A 17,839-nucleotide genomic window follows, 5' to 3' on the forward strand; every position below is an offset into this window, starting at 1 on the left:
GTCATGTTTAGCTACAAGTTGAAAACAAGCTGCCTTCAGTATCTGTGTTATATTGTTTTCTGAACACATTTACAGAGTAGGCCAAACTCCATTCTGAAGATAAGCACTACACATCTTCAAAACACGTGTGTGTGTTGAACCTGAAGAGGTAAATGAGACCCCAGGTACTGCAGTGTCAGAGAGCAGGTTCACCGATCAAATTACAAAAGATGACATGCTTTCAAATAATGGTTACATATCAAAACTAGAAGGGATTAGTAGTAGGATAGCAAAATGAGCTCTAGTAGCTTACTAATTTCAGAAATGAGGTGATAAACACCTTGATACAAATTTCCAGGATTATGTTGCCAGTTCACACTGTGATGGGATCAAAAGCCAGGATTGAAGACTCATAGTCCAGTGTTCTTGTTGAGCCATGCTTTCTCTGGGGACGGAGACACTGAAAATGCTTTATGTATATGTATTACAATTCTGAGTAAATAATACCTTCCTTATCACTAAACTTTTCAGCTCCATGGAGGAAGGCTGGATTTAATATCTGCTAGTAAATAATAATTTTAATTTTATCCCTTAAAATAGCTGGTAACCTAAGCATGATTTGCTTATTTCCTTGGTCAAGAGTCTCCTATTTGGCCGGAAGTGTTCATACAAGAACAGTAACGAGCAGCCTGCAACAGTATCAGGAAATATTACAGGATTTCCATCAACTTTTATACTAGAATTGAGGGCCAGTGCTTACATTTCGTACCCCATCAAATCTAGAGACTAGAAAAGAAAACGTCTTAAAACACAGGGTTAAAAAGGCTACAGTCAACTACGAAAGCAATCAGAAAGGTTAACGATAAGCTCAAAACAACAAAAAAGGTGCCCCTTTTATTTATATCAAAAATGCATGCTACCAAACAAGTAAGAATTTCTGTGGTTCTAGAGGCAGGAAGACTAAGAGGCAGGGGTATGGCTGACACCAGGGAAACAGTGTCCTCCACACAGCAGGGCTGGTGCACATATGAACTCACACAGCCTGGGGCACAATGCAGAGGTTGCACAGGCTCAAGCCAGACGGGTTCCCAGTGTGGGAGGGGGAAAAGGACATGCTTTCCCATCCAAACCAAGACTCTATCTCTAACTGATAACTGCTCACAAAGGGAAAATCAGTTTTCTCCCAATGTGTCACTGGATATATAAATCATACTTAAGGCCCCATCCCAGCAGTGACGACCACAAAATGGTGTTTCTGTGTTTTTGTTTGTTGTTTGGTCTCATGTTGCTTTTTGTGTTTTTAATGTTTTTTGCGTGTGTTTCTTATGATCGTTGGTGTTTTTATTTTTAAGTTTCCCTATTTGTTTTCTAAAGACACAGAGAGAAGGTGTGGAGCTGGATGAGTGGGGAGGTGGGGAGGATCCAGGAGGAGATGGGGGAGGAGAAACCATGACCAGAATATATTGTATAAATTGTCAATAAAAGCAAAGAAAGAAAATTCTATGGTTTTAACTTTTGCAGCTTTCTAGAAAAGGAAGCCTAAGTACTTGGTTGGTTGTGTCCAGACTCTTTCTGTGACATTCAATAGAAACAGTTATTAGTACCAGTATAATTCTCTACACACTTGACATCAATTTCATTCACAAACTACAGAATGGATGCAGCATTGGTACAGCATGTGGTTAGCATGTACAAGGTGCTGGGTTCTAATTGCCCACACTGATACATCACCATGTGTTTTCTTTATGATCACATAGTGAGGAAAAACTGGAAGCCCAACATCCTACATCTATCTATCTCATTATCAGCCATCAGTCTCATACTAAAAGTTATGGTCTGTCCCAACATTCAAATTTCTCTACCGTGTGTGCTTGCTTTGCCTTTGTACACCTCTTAGGGTTTAAGTTCAAACTTCCAACAATGGCTTTAGGTCCTCCTCCAAGCTCTAACGTGGGGTGTCAACTCCTATAAACTTCAAATCACATCTAATGCATTTCGTGTTGAGCCACACTCCAGTTTTCCTCTCCACACAGTGTGAAATCCAAATACACAGGCATTGCAGCCCCTTCCAACTGGTCGATCTGTACCACTGTCCTTCTTCCCTAGGAACCGGCTCCTAAGGAAGCCAGTGAATCCACTCACTACACCCGCAGGAACCAGTCAGCCCTTTGTCCTACTGGGCTCTTCCTGTAGAAACAGCACTCTCTGAAGTTAGCTCGCTTATACACTCCTCATCCCCTGCCTTTCCTTACTATGGATCTCTATGGATATGGATCTTTATCATGCTTACTCCTGCATGGACCTTGTCATCTGGACCAAGTTATCAATAAAGATTTCTTAGCTTTATAGTAGAGCTCAAAGTTTCTATATTTTTCATACTCAGAATAATCATTTCCCACACTAGTTAAATGCCATCTCTGTGACTTTATTGGTTATAGCATTTTGTACTCACAGTACCCTGTAATTTTCTTATTTACTTAAGTATCTGACTGCTGTTGGTCATTTAAAATATCACTAGCTTTGAAATGGTACCTGGTACAAAGTAGACACAAGAAAGCCATACCAATTTTTCTTCTTTTCAATTATTTTCTTTTGACAAATTTCCTAGAATGGAATTACCAAGTCAAAGTGAAAAATAACTTTTAATTCAACACAGAAGAACTAGTATCTCACCCTTCAATTTTCTCCTTAGGGTAATGAGGAAAGAAGTTAATTTTAGAAATAGATATTTATATTATTTGGCACCTACTATATGCCAAACCTTTGTGATATAGCAGCTAGAAAAATGATATTTTTTCGTGAGAGAGAGAGAGCAAGAGTGTGACAATAAATACTGAACATCATATAGGAAGCAATGTATACTGCAGCAGAAAGAAAGTGGATGCTGCAGAGGGCCAGCCGAGGGACCAGGGTCAGATTTAGACCTTTCTAGGAGGGTGACTTGTAGAGCAATGCTGCCTGCCTGTGAGCTACTGTGATGCCTGGCTGAAAGGAAGAGTGTTCTTGGGAGAAGGGAGGGTGATGCCATGGCAAAATTGAAGACAAGCAGTGTGAGGAAATTTCTTAGATCTTGTGCATCACAAAAAAACATAAACGACAGCTTTATCAAGACACAATTCACATACTCCAACTCTCCTGTTTAAAATGTATAATTCAATGGTAGTCTCAGAGTCTTGTAAGCATTACCTCAAATTTAGAATATATTTAGCACCTGAAAAAGAAACCATAAACTTATTAGCAGCAATTTCTCATGATCCCTCCATCTGTCTGATTCTAGAAAACCACTAATTCACTTTCTGTTGTTAAAATTTGCTTATTATGTACATGTACTTATATAATATGACCAGATGGGTCTTTCGTGAAATGTTTAAATTTTCCATGCTGTAATACACACTGACCCTTTCTTCTCTTTTATAGCTGAGTTATATTTCATTGATTATATGACATATTGTGCTCATCCATTTGTCATACGATGGACATTGGTATTTTTCTCACTTTCCAGCTGCTATGAATAATGATCCATATACGAGTTTTTATGTGACCATGTCTCCTTTTATCTGGAGCAAACTGGCCAGTGAGACTATAATTGATGAGTTCTGGGTTCAGCAAGAGACCCTACATCAGTATAGAAGGTGGAAAGTGATGAAGACAAGTCAAATCGACCTGTGGCATCTACACATGTGCACACATAAACATGCACACACACAGGCATGTGTATCCACACACATGAACATACATACCCACACACATGAACATTCACACACACAGGGAAGAAACAAACAAAAATTTTCTCTCTTGTGCTTTCTCTCTAAGTCTATGTGTCACTCTGTATGCATCTCTGTCTCTGCCTCTATCTCTCTCTGTGTGCATCTGCATGTATATCCTGGCTAGTTCTTAAGGGCCATGGCAAAGTCTCTTAGCTCCTCTGTGTTTGGCATCCTCTGCTAGATCACGACAGGCTTGATAGGACCAGAAAGATTAGAATTTAAGCATTTTAAACAAACATGCCAGGTATTAAATATTTAAAAGACCACTTCTCTTCAAAATAGCCACTCAGGGAGGCTAACTGAGTCAAGTAATGCTACAAGAGCTGTAGGAGTATTGTTCTTTGGAGCCAAATTCAGAGCCAGATAAAGAAAACAAATACTTTGTAGTCATAATTGTATTTTTTTATAATAATTTTCCACTTCAAAGCTGGACTCTGTGATTCTATTATTAACACCATTATTATCTTACTGTGTACTTGTTTATTTATTTTGTAAATGTGTTAATGTGTATAGTATCATGTGTATGTGAAGGTCAGAGGGCAACTTACTGAGTCAGCGCTCTCCCTTAATCATGTAGGTCCCAAGGATAAAACTCAGGTCCTCAGGTTCAACAGCAAGCACCTTAATCTGCTAAGGTATCTTAATAATTAGCAATTAGATCTTAAAATAGTGATGTTAAAGGTATTCCTATCTTATTTTCCATAGTGGGCTACAACTGATTTTGTTGATACAAACTAAATTCCCCTTCAATGGGTAGTCATCTGTGAATGTCTAAGCATGAGGAGCAAGGAAAAATCAAGTCTATACTTTGATTTTCCTCTGAAGTGCTACGAATCTCTCCAGTTTCTGCTCATCACTCGACTCCAAAAAGTACAGGTAGACATAATTTTATTTTTTGACAATTTGACCTAAGTACAACGTATGTTCTCTCCCCTAAGCCTTCAGGGTTATTCTTCCTAGCCATAGCTTATCTATTCATGATCAAAGGCATGTAAGTATTAGATTTGCTACCTTTTATTAAAAAAAAAAGACACAATCAGCAATCCTTCCAACCCTAGCATACACTATGGGTACTTGACATGTACTCAAATATGATAATGATCCTAATTATTTAAGAAATCTTATTGAACCACTGAACTAAGACAGCCAACTATGTAAGAATCTCATCATACAAACAAAACATGAGCATAAATAAGTCCTGAGCATTAAACATATTATTTTGTACCAATATGATCAGGTCAAGGCAGACCAGGCTGTCCAGAGTCTACCAGTATCCTGGTCCCATCTCCACCAATGAAAGGAGCCTGCCTTCTGGTGCCCTGCTCAGAACCTTCTGGGGATTGGGGATTGCAACCAGGGTAACCTGTCCAACTGGAGTAGCCCATTTGGAGTATGCCAGTGTCCTGGTCTCACCTCCAACCACGGGAGAAGTCCAGCCACCACCCACTGAAAGAGCAAAGCCATCTGAGTCCTGGACCTGCTTGTACCCACTGGAAGAGAACTTTGGTCCCATATCCACCAGGAGAGGAAGAGACCCCATCGGTATGCACTGGAAGAATGGATGGGTAGACAGTATAAGAACAAAGTCAACAGAAAGATCAATATGACATCACCAGAGTTGAGGGACTCCACACCAGCAAGACCTGAACTTCCCAACACAGATGAAGCAGAAGAGAATGACCTTAAAAACAACTTCATAAAGATGATAGACACCCTAAAAGAGAAATGAGAAAATCTTTTAAAGAAATGGAAGAAAAGACAAACCAAAAATTGCAAGAAACAATTCAAAGAGTGCAAGGTTTGAAAGCTGAAATAGAGACAAAACAAAATAAAACAAACAGACAAAAAACCCACAGTCTGAGAGAATGATGGAAATAGAAAAGCTGGGTAAACGTTTGGGAACTATAGACACAAGCTTAATTAACTGAATACAAGAGATGAAAGAGAATCTCAGGCATTGAAGATACACTAGGAGAAATAGATTCATTGACCAAAGAGAAGCTTAAGCCCAACAAACACCTAATACAAAATATCCAGGAAATATGGGAAAAGGTCAAACCTAAGAAAAATAGGTATAGAAGAAGGTAAAGAAACCCAACTCAAAGGTGCAGAAAATATATTCAAGAAAAATCATAGGAGAAAACCTTCCAAACTTAAAGAAAGACATGTCAATGAAAGGACAAGAAGCTTACAGAACAGCAAATAGAGTGGACCACAAAAGAAAGTCCCCTCACCACTTAATAATCAAAACAACAAACATACAGAATAAAGAAAGAATATTAAGAGCAGCAAAGGAAAAAGGCCAAGTAACATATAAAGGCAAACCTATCAGAATTATACCTGACTTTTCCATGGAAACTCTGAAGACCAGAAGGTCCTGGATAGATGTTCTACAAATACTAAGAGACCACAGATGCCACCCCAGACTCCAATACCCAGCAGAGCTTTCAATCACTATAGATGGAGAAACCAAGATGTTCCATGACAAAACCAGATTTAAACAATACATATCAACTAATACAACCCTGAAGAAAGTTCTGGAAGGAAAAATACAACCCAAGGAAGCTAAATACACCCACAAAAACATAGGCAATAATCCCACTTTACCAACAGCCAAAAGAAAAATGGGGGGAAATCCAAACACAATAGCACCACCACCAACAAATCGAAGCAAACAAGAATTAACAATCAATGGTCAGCCAGGCAGCCTTTGATCCCAGCACTCAGGAGGCAGAGGCAGGCAGATCTCTGTGAGTTCCAGGCCAGCTTAGTCTACAAAGCAAGTTCCAGGACAGGCTCCAAAACAATACAGAGAAACCCTGCTTCAAAAGACCAAAACAAAACAAAACAAAACAAAACAAAACAAAAGAAAAATACCAAAAAACAAAAAACAAACAAACAACAACAACAAAACAAAAACAAAAACAACCAATCAATGCTCTTTAATATCCCTCAATAGTAATGGTCTTAACTCACCTATAAAATGACACAGACTAACAAAATGGATACAAAGACAGAATCCATACTTCTACTCCATACAAGAAACACACCTCAACTTCAAAGACAGATGCTAACTCAGAGTAAAGGGTTGGGAAAAGATTTTCCAATCAAATGGATCCAAGAAACAAGCAGGTATAGCTATCCTGATATCTAATAAATTAAATTTCAAACTAAAATCAATCAAAAGAGATGAAGAAGGTCATTTCATATTCATCACAGGAAAATTCATCAGGACAAAGTCTCAATTCTGAATATCTATGCCCCAAATACTAAAGCACACACTTCATAAAAGAAACATTACTAAAACTCAAATCTCACATAAAACCTCACACACCTATAGTGGGAGACTTTAACACTCTATACTCTCACCATGAGACAGGACCACCAGGCAGAAACTTAACAAAGAAACAAGGGAAATAACAGAAGTTAAGACCCAATTGGGTTTAACAGAAATTTATAGAACATTCCATCCAAACACAAAAGAATATACATTCTTCTCAGCACCACATGAAACCTTCTCTAAAATTGACCACATACTTGGCAATATAGGAAACCTCAATAGATATAAAAGAATTGAAATAATCCACTTTATCTTATCAGACCACCATGTTTTAAAGTTAGAATTCAACAATTCAACAACACAAATTGCAGAAAACCTACAAACTTATGGGAATTGAACAATGTGCAACTGCAGCATTCCTGGGTCAAGGAAGAAATAAAGAAAGAAATTAAAGACTTCCCAGAACTCAATGAGAATGAAGACACAACATACCCAAACTTATAGGACACTTTGAAAGCAGTACTAAGAGGAAATTTCACAGCACTAAGTGCCCACATGAAGAAACTGGAGACACTAGAGAATTAACAGCACAACTGAAAGCTCTAGAACAAAAAGAAGCAAACTCACCCCAGAGGAGTAGATGCCAGGAAATATTTAAATTGAAGCTGAAACCAGGATAACAGTACAAAGAATTGGTGTAACAAAGAGTTGGTTTTTCAAGAAAATCAACAAAGTAGACACACCTTTATCCAAACTAACCAAAAGGCAAAGAGAGAACATGCAAATTAACAAAACCAGAAATGAAAAGGGGGACATAACAAAGGACACTGAGGAAATCCAGAGAATCTTCAGGTCATACTTTGAAAACCTGTACTCCACAAAATTTGAAAAATTTAAAGGAAATGGACAATTTTTCTGGATAGATATCACTTACCAAAATTAAATCAAGAACAGATAAGCAGTCTAAATAGATTTATAACCCCTAATGAAATAGATGCAGTCATCAAGTCTCCCAACCAAAAAAGCCCAGGGCCAGATGGTTTTAGTGTAGAATTCTACCAGAATTCAAAGAAGAGCTAATACCAACACTCCGCAAATTGTTCTACATAATAGAAGCAGAAGGGTTATTGCCAAACTTTTTTTTTTTTTTTTTTACAAGGCTACAATTACCTTGGTACCCAAGCCACACAAACATACAACTAGGAAAGGGAACTACAGACCAATATCCCTCATCAACATTGATGCAAAAACACTCAATAAAATACTGGCAAATCAAATCCAAGAACACATCAGAGAAATCATCCATCATGACCAAGTAGGCTTCATCCTGGAGATGAAGGCACGGTTCAACAAACAAAATTCCATCAGTGTAATTCACCATATAAGGAAACTGAAAAATAAAAACCCCATGATCATTTCATTAAATGCTGAAAAAGCCTTTGACAAAATCCTAGACACATAGGGGAGGGCCTAGGCCCTGCTCCAAATGATATGATGGCCTTTGACAATTCCCCATGGAGGGCTTCATCCTCCCTGGGGAGCAGAAAAGGGATGGGTTGGGGGTTGGCAGGGGGACAGGGGAGGAGGGGAGGGCGAGGGAACTGGGAATTACATGTAAAATAAGCTTGCTTCAAATTTAAATTAAAAATATTATCAAAAAAGAAGATATATTATAGCCTCATGGTGTGTCATTTGTTACCAAATATGAAATAGTAGCATCAGTTTTTATATTAGTAATCACACCAGTCATATCAAGGAAGAAGCTGAGGAAAATATCCCAAAACCTCAAATATTGAAATAAGAGCCAAACTAACTTCAGAAGGAATCTACAAACTAAACACAATAACAGAAGTCATTTATTTATTGAGTATCTACTAGTTGCTGTTGTTAGGTGGAGTGATGATACATATTTATCCTAAAGTAGTAGAAAAAGGACAGAAAGTGAAGTAAAATCTTTAGCAATCTCCAGTATCATCTAACATTTTTCACATAAAATCTCTCAATTGAATAATAACCCACATGCCAAGTAATCGATACATAACTCAAAATGTACAGCTTTCTAAAGTAAATTTCTCACTGCTATTAGTTTTTGTAAATCTAGTAATACCACGAGATGTTTCCCTAGCATTAACCAGCTCTAGTATAAGCCACACACTAAAGATTAAAAAAAGTAACTTCTAAAGTGATTAGAAAGAAAATAAATTAGGTACAGTATGTTTAAGAGAAATATCCTAGATGTGGTCATTAGAAATTAAAAGGAAACTAGAATGCATTTCTCATAATGAAATATGCAATTGTTCAATAGACGGGCCTTGCACAGAACTCTGATGGATATAAAAATTCATGTAATACTCCACAGGGAGGCAGGCCTGATGCTCCACCAAAGGAGAAAATTCATTTTCGCTTCAGTGAGAAAATTGCATTGTGCTATGAAATGAGTGTGACTGTTCATGTACATTCACATCAGCTATTTTGCTAGACGATTCTGTAATTTTCATTTCTTTCTATAAACATTTAATAGTTTGCATCTTCATTAATCTCATGAAATCTATGTAAAAATTCTGAAAACACAGGTCATGGCAATTTCATCTACGCATATCACCAATTAATTCACTTACTTCATATGTTTATTTGAGGGATCACAGTGTAAAATGAAAACAGGTACAGAGTTTGAGTTCACATACTTAGTAAGTCATCGAATCCCTGAAAGAAGCCAGTTTTACTACTGTGCATGAAGACTAGAAAAGTTTCTATCTTCCCATGGTGCTGTGAGGAGGGCACACAGCACAGCTGCCAGAACATAAACATACTCAGTGCCAAACCCAGTTTCATGAATTAACTAGAATCCTCAAAAATCTATGCAATAGGAATTGTTGTCTAAATTTCCTTTCATGTGACAAAATAAAGTACACAGACCCAGCACCTGCCCCAAGATCACAGTCAGTAAGCAATGGGAAGCAAGGCTCTTGACCTTGCATTTTGTGCTGCCATACTGTGTGCTTGTGCACAGGACTTCTCTGTAAGCTGTAACTGTGCTGCTGTCACACTGTGTGCTTGTGCACAGGGCTTCTCTTAAGCTGTAACTGTGCTGCCGCCACACTGTGTGTCTGTGTGCAGGACTTCGCTGTAAGCTGTAACTCTGCTGCTGTTGCTACTATTAGTGGTCTCCACTAATACTGACTAAACCCTGGGTAGCTAGAACTTTCCTGTTTCTCTTAGCAGACCTGCCTGGCCTCTCCCATCATAGCATCTACAAACCCCATGCCCTGCTAAGGCTTTCTTGATTACCCACGTCAAAGTCATCTGTCTTATCTTCCCCAGTACCTCCCCCATGCATATTTGGGTGTTAGCTTTTAACCCTTCTTGAGGTGCTGAACATAAGTTATTTCTTACAGTGGATTTCAGGCCTGACTTATTCTCTTTAGGCTTGTATTTCTCCTGAGGGTATCATCATTTCTGATTTCCCTTATTTATCTCTACATCCTAAAAACATCTTCATACTGCAATATGTTTAGTATTTCAAAGATAAGGATAGATGAAAACAAAGTTCTGCATTACTTCTAGAGAAATGGGCACGATTCTTACTAAAAACAAAGACAATAATCATAATCTAAAAATTAACAGAGTGTTTTGCATTTATATAAAACAACTTATGGGAATCCATACAACCAGATATAGTAGATGTTTGAATTCTCAGTATCCAAACATACTTCAAGTTTGGGAGAGAAATTATGGACCAAGTAGAAGGCCAATCTCTCCCCATCACTAAAGCCAAGGGCTTCACTGCAATCACTACTGAACTCCACTGTCTTTGCTTGGCTCTGTGAGTCATTTCCACATCTTAGTCTGATTTTCATGATCATGTTCCGTTATTTTCATCTCACTATTAAGGCATGCTTAAAATTCTTTAGTGACTGTCTATTCATAATTATCAAACCCAACTGTTAACAGATTTTTTATTTTTATATGTGTGTTTGCTCGCATACATATATATGCATATGTATATATATATATGCATATGTGTATGTATATACATTTGTATGCATGAATGTGTTCCTATCACAAGTGGGCCTGGTATCCACAGAGGCTAGGAGAGGGTGCTGGATTCCCTGGAACTGTGAGTCACCATGTAGGTGCTAGGAAAGCAAATTCAGGTTCTTTACTGGTATGCCATCTCTCCAGCCTAGCACACCCAATTTTTTAGATGTTAATTCGAATAGAAAAGTTCATGTAATATACTTTCTACATATGAGAAATTGTATGTATGTGACTGTCTATTTTCATGAGGCATATTCCCAACAGAACATTAAAAATAATTCTTGGTCTCAAACTATCTACATATGGTATTAAGAACTCACAGGCCAAGTGGTGCCTAATCTCTAATTTAAATACAATAAGGTATTGACCTTATGTGAAGACAACACAAGAACTTTTTGAGGAACTGCTGAGTAGAAAACTGTCTTAAGGGAAGCAACTGTGGCTCCATAGATAAATGACATACCGCTATCAACCAAGTGCTCTGGAGAACCATGACCTGGTAGGTACCTAAAATCACAGACCTACTGCTTCTGAAACAGAAGTCATCCACTTTCAATCCTGCCTAAAGGGCTCCAAGATTCTGACTCCGACTCCTACTCTGGTAGGACCACGTTTATCTAAAGCAGACACTCCTAAACCACATTGCTTTACACTGATATCCAAGCATGTCTTGCTCACTCTGTCCTCCGGGCTGGACATGCTCTCCTCAAAAGTCCTTGGACAAAGCAATGAATCCTTCCCTCTTTCAATTCCCTCCACTCACGTCTTTCTTGTTCCTCTAAGTCTCCTCTTGCATCTCCCCATGCTCTGAATTCTGAACAAAGCTCTTCTATCTTCACCTTGACAACATATGCACTTGAATTCCAAGTTTCATTATTTCTTATCTTAACCTTTTTCTTGCTTTGTTTTATCCTACCTTTGAGAGGGAATTGTTGCTTGGCTATTTCTTTCATTTCACTTCTCTAGGAGCATCTTTTAAGCCCATAACAACTGAACAAATCTTCCACATGAAGTATCTGGGGTGCATTTTAAATTCTATATCCTTTCTTTCAGGGCCAGTAATACAGACTTCAGTTGCTGGATGGGAGAAATGTTTCCTTCCCTATTCTACCTAATTAAGGAAATATGTCAAAACAGCTCCCAAAAAGAATGCATGTGTTAAACAAAGAATTAAATATTTGAAAATCAGAAGAACCACTTGGTCCTATTCACAATAAAGATTAAGAACAAAGGGAAAGAAAAAAGAGAAATGGAATAAATAAGTCAGAATTCGATCTAGAATAAATATAAAAATCTCTAGTTAAGACTTCAGGATGAACGCTTAAACCATGATTCTGGTGAAATCAAGGCCATCTGGCATAAATAGATTCTTTAAGTCACATTTCCAGGATTTGCCATTTTGCTACCAGACAAGTCCATCAAGGAAAAAAAAAATGAGACATAAAAAGTCCATGCCAAAACAAACAAACAAACAAACAAACAAACAACACACACACACACACACACACACACACAAAAACCAAAAGCCAAAACCCAAAACAAAAAAAGAGGAGGGGAGGAGGCTTTGCCATGGTGCAAATAACTCGGATACAGAGTGCTTAGTGCTCAAAAACACTGGGTAGGGCTAAGTAGGAGAGCAAACCATAGCACATACAAGGCCTTCAGCCAATGTCAGCAGCACAAAAGTGGGAAAGATAGAAAAAGGAAAATGCTCCACATATGCAGGCTAACGCTGGGGCTCTTTGGGGATGGACTCGTAAACACAAGGCATTACTCAAAACCAGACCGTTTATGTCTTAAATTTGCAGTCTCTCAAAGGAAAGGCCAGCAACCTCTTAAATAGTGGAGGGCAAATAATACTAACTTTGCCCTGCCATGTCAACAACAGTCAGAGAAACAGAACACAAAGAAGAACTCACTTCTCTTCAGTCCATGGTATCTCTTTGAGAACCAAGCTCCTGGGTTGGCATGGTGCTACTCACCCATATGCAAACTTTTGGGAAGCTGAGGCAGGAGGATTGTGAGTTTGAGGACAGCCTAGATACAGAGACCCCCCCCCCCGTCTCAATAGTAGTGTAGTAGCAGTAATAGTAGTAGTCATTGTAGTAGTAGAAGAGAAAGTAAAAAGGAGGAGGAACCATATTCCTATGGGCCTGATTAATATGAGAGGCATCTAGAAGTAAAATGTTATCTGAACTTGGCTATCTGCCTTCAAGAATCAAATAAAGAAACATGTTTACAGAGAAAGCACAGCTGCTCAGCTAGGCTGGATACCTGCTTTGGGTCCTTGGGATGTTGCACTTCTCTCAGTGGATTATTTCTATAGTCTATAAAGAACAAAGATGAAACTGTAAAAAGATGGATAAACGATTTGGACCCTAGGCCTCCTGAAGAGGACAGCATCACTTCCCCCCTATGGCCTGTCACAGCAGTAGAACAGTACTACAACCACAGTATTTTAGTCTTTTGGCTCTATTTAGAAATGCTTAGAGATTCTTGACTATTGATTCATCCAATGAGCATTTGTTGGTGCTTCCCTACAGTTGACATTGTGAGTAATTAAATTAGCAAGATAAGTGGTTTATGTGTGTGTCAAAATGTCATGTAAGTACCAGGCACAGATCCTAAGACAATGTTTCTCACTTGGTAAGTAATCAACATTAATGTCCTTTACTGCTCTTTACATGTTGAGGATCATCTAGTAGGGGCAAACAAACAGACACTTCATTATACTGCCGTTTGTGCGGTGATGAGATGATACAATGGGGTGTATGATACAGAACATGGGGGTAACGAGGAGTCTCAGGCAGCAGTTGACCTGACAGACACTGTATCACACAGAGAAATAAAAGGAACTCAGAGTACAGTGGATTTGCATTTCAAGAAACAAAAAAGATCTGGAAAAAAATCTCACCCTGTTGATAAAAGGGGCAACATTAGTTTCAATGGGAACTACCTTCTCCTCGCTTTGCTTTCGGGAAGAAAATTCAAAGTTAAGCAGAGAAATTGATTTTTACTAACAGACACAAAAGAAACTCTAACTTCTGTCACAAACAAGACAAATGAACTATTATTGCAACATCCAAAAAAAGAAAAAAAAAAAAAAAAAAAAAAAAAAAAGGAAAGAGAGAAAAGACAAGACCCTTGGGTAAGAAGTTTTACAATCATCCTGTTTCTAGGTCGAATTTTCTCAGAAGAGACAAAGAAAAACCCGGGAACACATTTCACACCATTAGAGTTTGTTAACACACAAACAGCCAGGCTAACATGATAGGAAAAGGATTGGACTGGGGGGAATAAATGGAAAATTATGACTCATGAGTAAAAAAAAAAAATGATACATTTTTGAATGCCCTGAGTTTAAGTAAGGTAAAAGCAAAAAATTAAAATTACAAGAATGATAAAGGAAAGAATCATTTTTCATTTTTTCTCCACAAGAAAACATTCCTACATGCTTCAGAAAAACAATTCATATTTTCATGTGTCTAAACAAATGCTAAATGAATTCCAGAATAAAAAGAACTATATAACTAATTCTATACAAGACAGAGTGAGAGGTAAGGGAAACTTTCCCACATAAAATAAACGACCTCTTTGGTTTTCTTCATAAGCCACGGATGGAGGGCATCTTAAAATTCTATAAATAGAATCAAGAATGCTACTTGTGTATGTATGTTTTAAGAACTGAAATCATCATGCAGAAAGGCATGCAGGCGGCACACTAATGTCATTACAATATAATTGGACTTGCAGGAACGATCATTGTGCTGTGCTGTGCTGTAAGGGGAGCTGTTGGCACGCTAGAGCACAGTGCTCATCCGCCAGCCTCAGCAAGACCCACTTCCAACGAGAAGCAGCCATGTTTCAACACCTCTCATCCCTGATGCTGACAAGTTAAAGGACTTGTTTTGGTGATTATCTGCTTACAATGAATACTGACTGCATCTGAGAAAGGTACTGTGGAACCAGAACAGCATCCTGTGGCCTCTGCCTGCAGCCACCACTTGGCCTTTGAATTCCGAAGGTGCTAGAAAGAGGGAGGACTGCAAACTAGAATCAAGAGGAAGGTATTCCCCACCACCTCCACCCCATGTAACAAATACAGGAGAAAACAGCAACAGACAAGAGGTCCTTTTTAACCTCTGGTCTCCATTCAAATATAATTACAAGAAGACGAGTGTTTTAAAGGTCAGTAATAATCATATAGACAAATCTGTCCCAAGGGTGTGAGTGAGACTTAGGGAACCATTAGTGTCCTCAAGTCCCAGGTTGAAAATTTATCCCAAATTGTCAGTTCTCAGGAACTGCACCTCAGATTAAAATCACCTCACCAGGGAGTCTCTAAGAATGTGTCCTTGTTCTAAATCCTAAGTGCTTGTTGAACTGCCAGCACTTCAAAACTAGAGACCATTGAACAATATAAGACAGCGAGCGATTAAAACCACCAAATTCACAGTCAAAGCAGCTTAAGCTACATTTTAATTAAAAATAAAATATTTTGGCTAAATTCAGATGTCTTAGCTACCCCAAAGTCTCCTCCAAATGCAAAGTGTGGCTGAAAAAGTCAAAGAAGGCACGGGGTAAGAGGTGGGCTGGGCAGGAGCTCTGAGTAGTCTCCAGGCCAGGAGCATCCTGAAGCCAACCTAGTTTAGCCAGTGCACATTCAGAAGTCCCCCTGAGCTGCAAGGCAAGGACACCATGCAGCTGCCACTGAATAAGCTTTATTAGCAGGGGCCTCTAAGGAGACAGGGCGTATTCACCTTCTTGGCAGGAGTGAAGTAACAGCACAGCAAGACAGCAAGGCTTCTGAGGTGTAGAGATGGCTAAAGGAAGTGCTGGCACTTTTAAACACACCTTAAGCTAACAAAAACATTTCTTGAGTGATCATAAGCTCTTGGCAAAGGAGCCTGGGTGCTTCTCAGTTAACAGCATGATTTGAGATGGAAAGAAAGTTTTACTGCAAAGTTAGAAGTAAATAAACATTGCAGCTTTTAGTTGTTCCTACTTGTTTAAAGTCAAGGAGGGCCGGGGGCTTAGTCAACTTCAGGCAAGAGGCCAAAAACCATGAAGATCAGATTTAAGGTGGGGATGATGTCATTCACAATGAAGTCTTGATTTTTCTTTCTGAAGCATGAGAAATGTTACTGGTAAAACTTTACCTCACCTACAGCTTTGTTTTTTTTTTTTTTTTTTTTTTAACTCTATTTTTTTTTTCTTTCAAGAATGATTTTCTAAGTATGTTTCCTGTCTTATATGCAAATTTTATGAATTTGCTTTCAGCTTTAGCCATGGTCTCACCTAAAAAGCTTGCCCTAAAGTAAAGAACGGGCACTTGGTAGCTGCAGGAGTATAAGACATGATACTCATATTTAATCACTTCAGATGGTGATGCAGACTCCATCGCTTCAGAATCATCCACAGGTAGCTCTAAATTCTCCTGAAAAAAAAAATGCAGAGATAAAGCCAAACTGTGTTTGTCAGTTTTAAAAAACAAGTACAATTGTGGGCAGGGAAAGATTTTTCTTCTTGCAAAATAACAGTTAAGTAAATACAAGGCTATGAGGAAAGAAAAAGGAGTCACCCACACTAAAACTTAACATTTGATTCCTAGGTAAACAGTACAACCAGAAAACATTAGCATTTAGTAAATCCAGATTGTTCTAGGGAAGCAAAGCAGCTCTGGGTAGAGATGGGGGTGGGGAGTGGGGAGCCGAGGTGGGGGGTAGGAGCTGGGGAAGAGACAGGGGCAGGGACAGGGGCAGGGGCAGTACAAGAACTACTACAGCAGCAACTCTGAAGTCTTCACTGTGATTTCAGCAACAAGATGGTGTCTATGCCAGCTTACCTTATTCTTTACCTGTGAGAGCTAATACCATCCTAACAATCGAGCCAAGGCTAGGAAATGCCCCTGAAGGTTCTATTGTACTTGCCCAAAGATGATTCATTGTGTGCTGAATGAACAATCCCCAGTTCCATTCTAAATAAGAAAGTTATTTTGCAAGGGTCTGAGTTTGTTAGGTGCATTTCAAGTCCCGAGTGATTCTGTTGTCTTCATTATTGTGAGTATTTTTGATAATGTTCAATAATACATGCTGATTTAGAGTAGAGCTGCTGGCACATATTGATAGGAAGTTAAACAAGGCTTTGTAAGCAGCTTTGTGAGAGTCATTCCACTTCTCAACTAATTGTTCTGTACTGGCTGCTCTCTCTCTCTCTCTCTCTCTCTCTCTCTCTCTCTCTCTCTCTCTCTCTCTCTCTCTCTCCCTCTTTCCCTCCTCCCCCTTCTCATGCACAGACATTTCTTAAGAACAGATCTTGACATGTAGAAGCAACTGATTGGATGGACATGTCGAATCAGGGTTTCTGGGTGCATCCATGTGCACGTATTTACTTGGGCTGAAGAATTTCTCTTTGAAATTAAACTAGTAGGAGGAATGAAGCAAGTGGGTTTGGCTCATTTCAGCTTCTCATTAAAACAGGAGTAACAAGGAACAGTCAGAAAGAACCAAAGAAGATATGGCAAACTTTGTCAATAGGAAATAAGGTTGCCTGTGGAAATAAGGAAGCGGGCACTGTTCTCCAGATCTCTGTCTCCCTTACTAATTCCCCACCCACAGTTAGCTGGCTGGAGAGACACCATAGTGGGCAAGTCACAATGGGAGTATTTATACAATAGTTTTAACTAAACACCTGTAAACATTGTCAGCTAAACACACTGAATTAAATAACCAGGGAGAAATCATTGAACTAAACATTCCAGATAACAATGAACACA

The 17,839-nt window shown here is 38.7% G+C and overlaps 1 protein-coding gene across 3 annotated transcripts in view; it reads right to left on the reverse strand.

Moving 5' to 3' along the window:
- The window catches only part of Atg10 (autophagy related 10), a 248,271-nt gene that overhangs the window by 82,385 nt on the left and 148,047 nt on the right, over positions 1-17,839 (reverse strand). For all 3 annotated transcript variants that reach the window (XM_051182951.1, XM_051182950.1, XM_051182949.1), the window contains one exon: positions 16,363-16,501. In XM_051182951.1, the coding sequence (XP_051038908.1) occupies positions 16,363-16,501 (139 nt within the window). The remainder of the gene's footprint in view (positions 1-16,362; positions 16,502-17,839) is intronic.

The sequence above is a fragment of the Phodopus roborovskii genome, unplaced genomic scaffold (assembly GCF_943737965.1).
Source record: "Phodopus roborovskii unplaced genomic scaffold, PHOROB, whole genome shotgun sequence".
Lineage (NCBI taxonomy): Eukaryota > Metazoa > Chordata > Mammalia > Rodentia > Cricetidae > Phodopus > Phodopus roborovskii.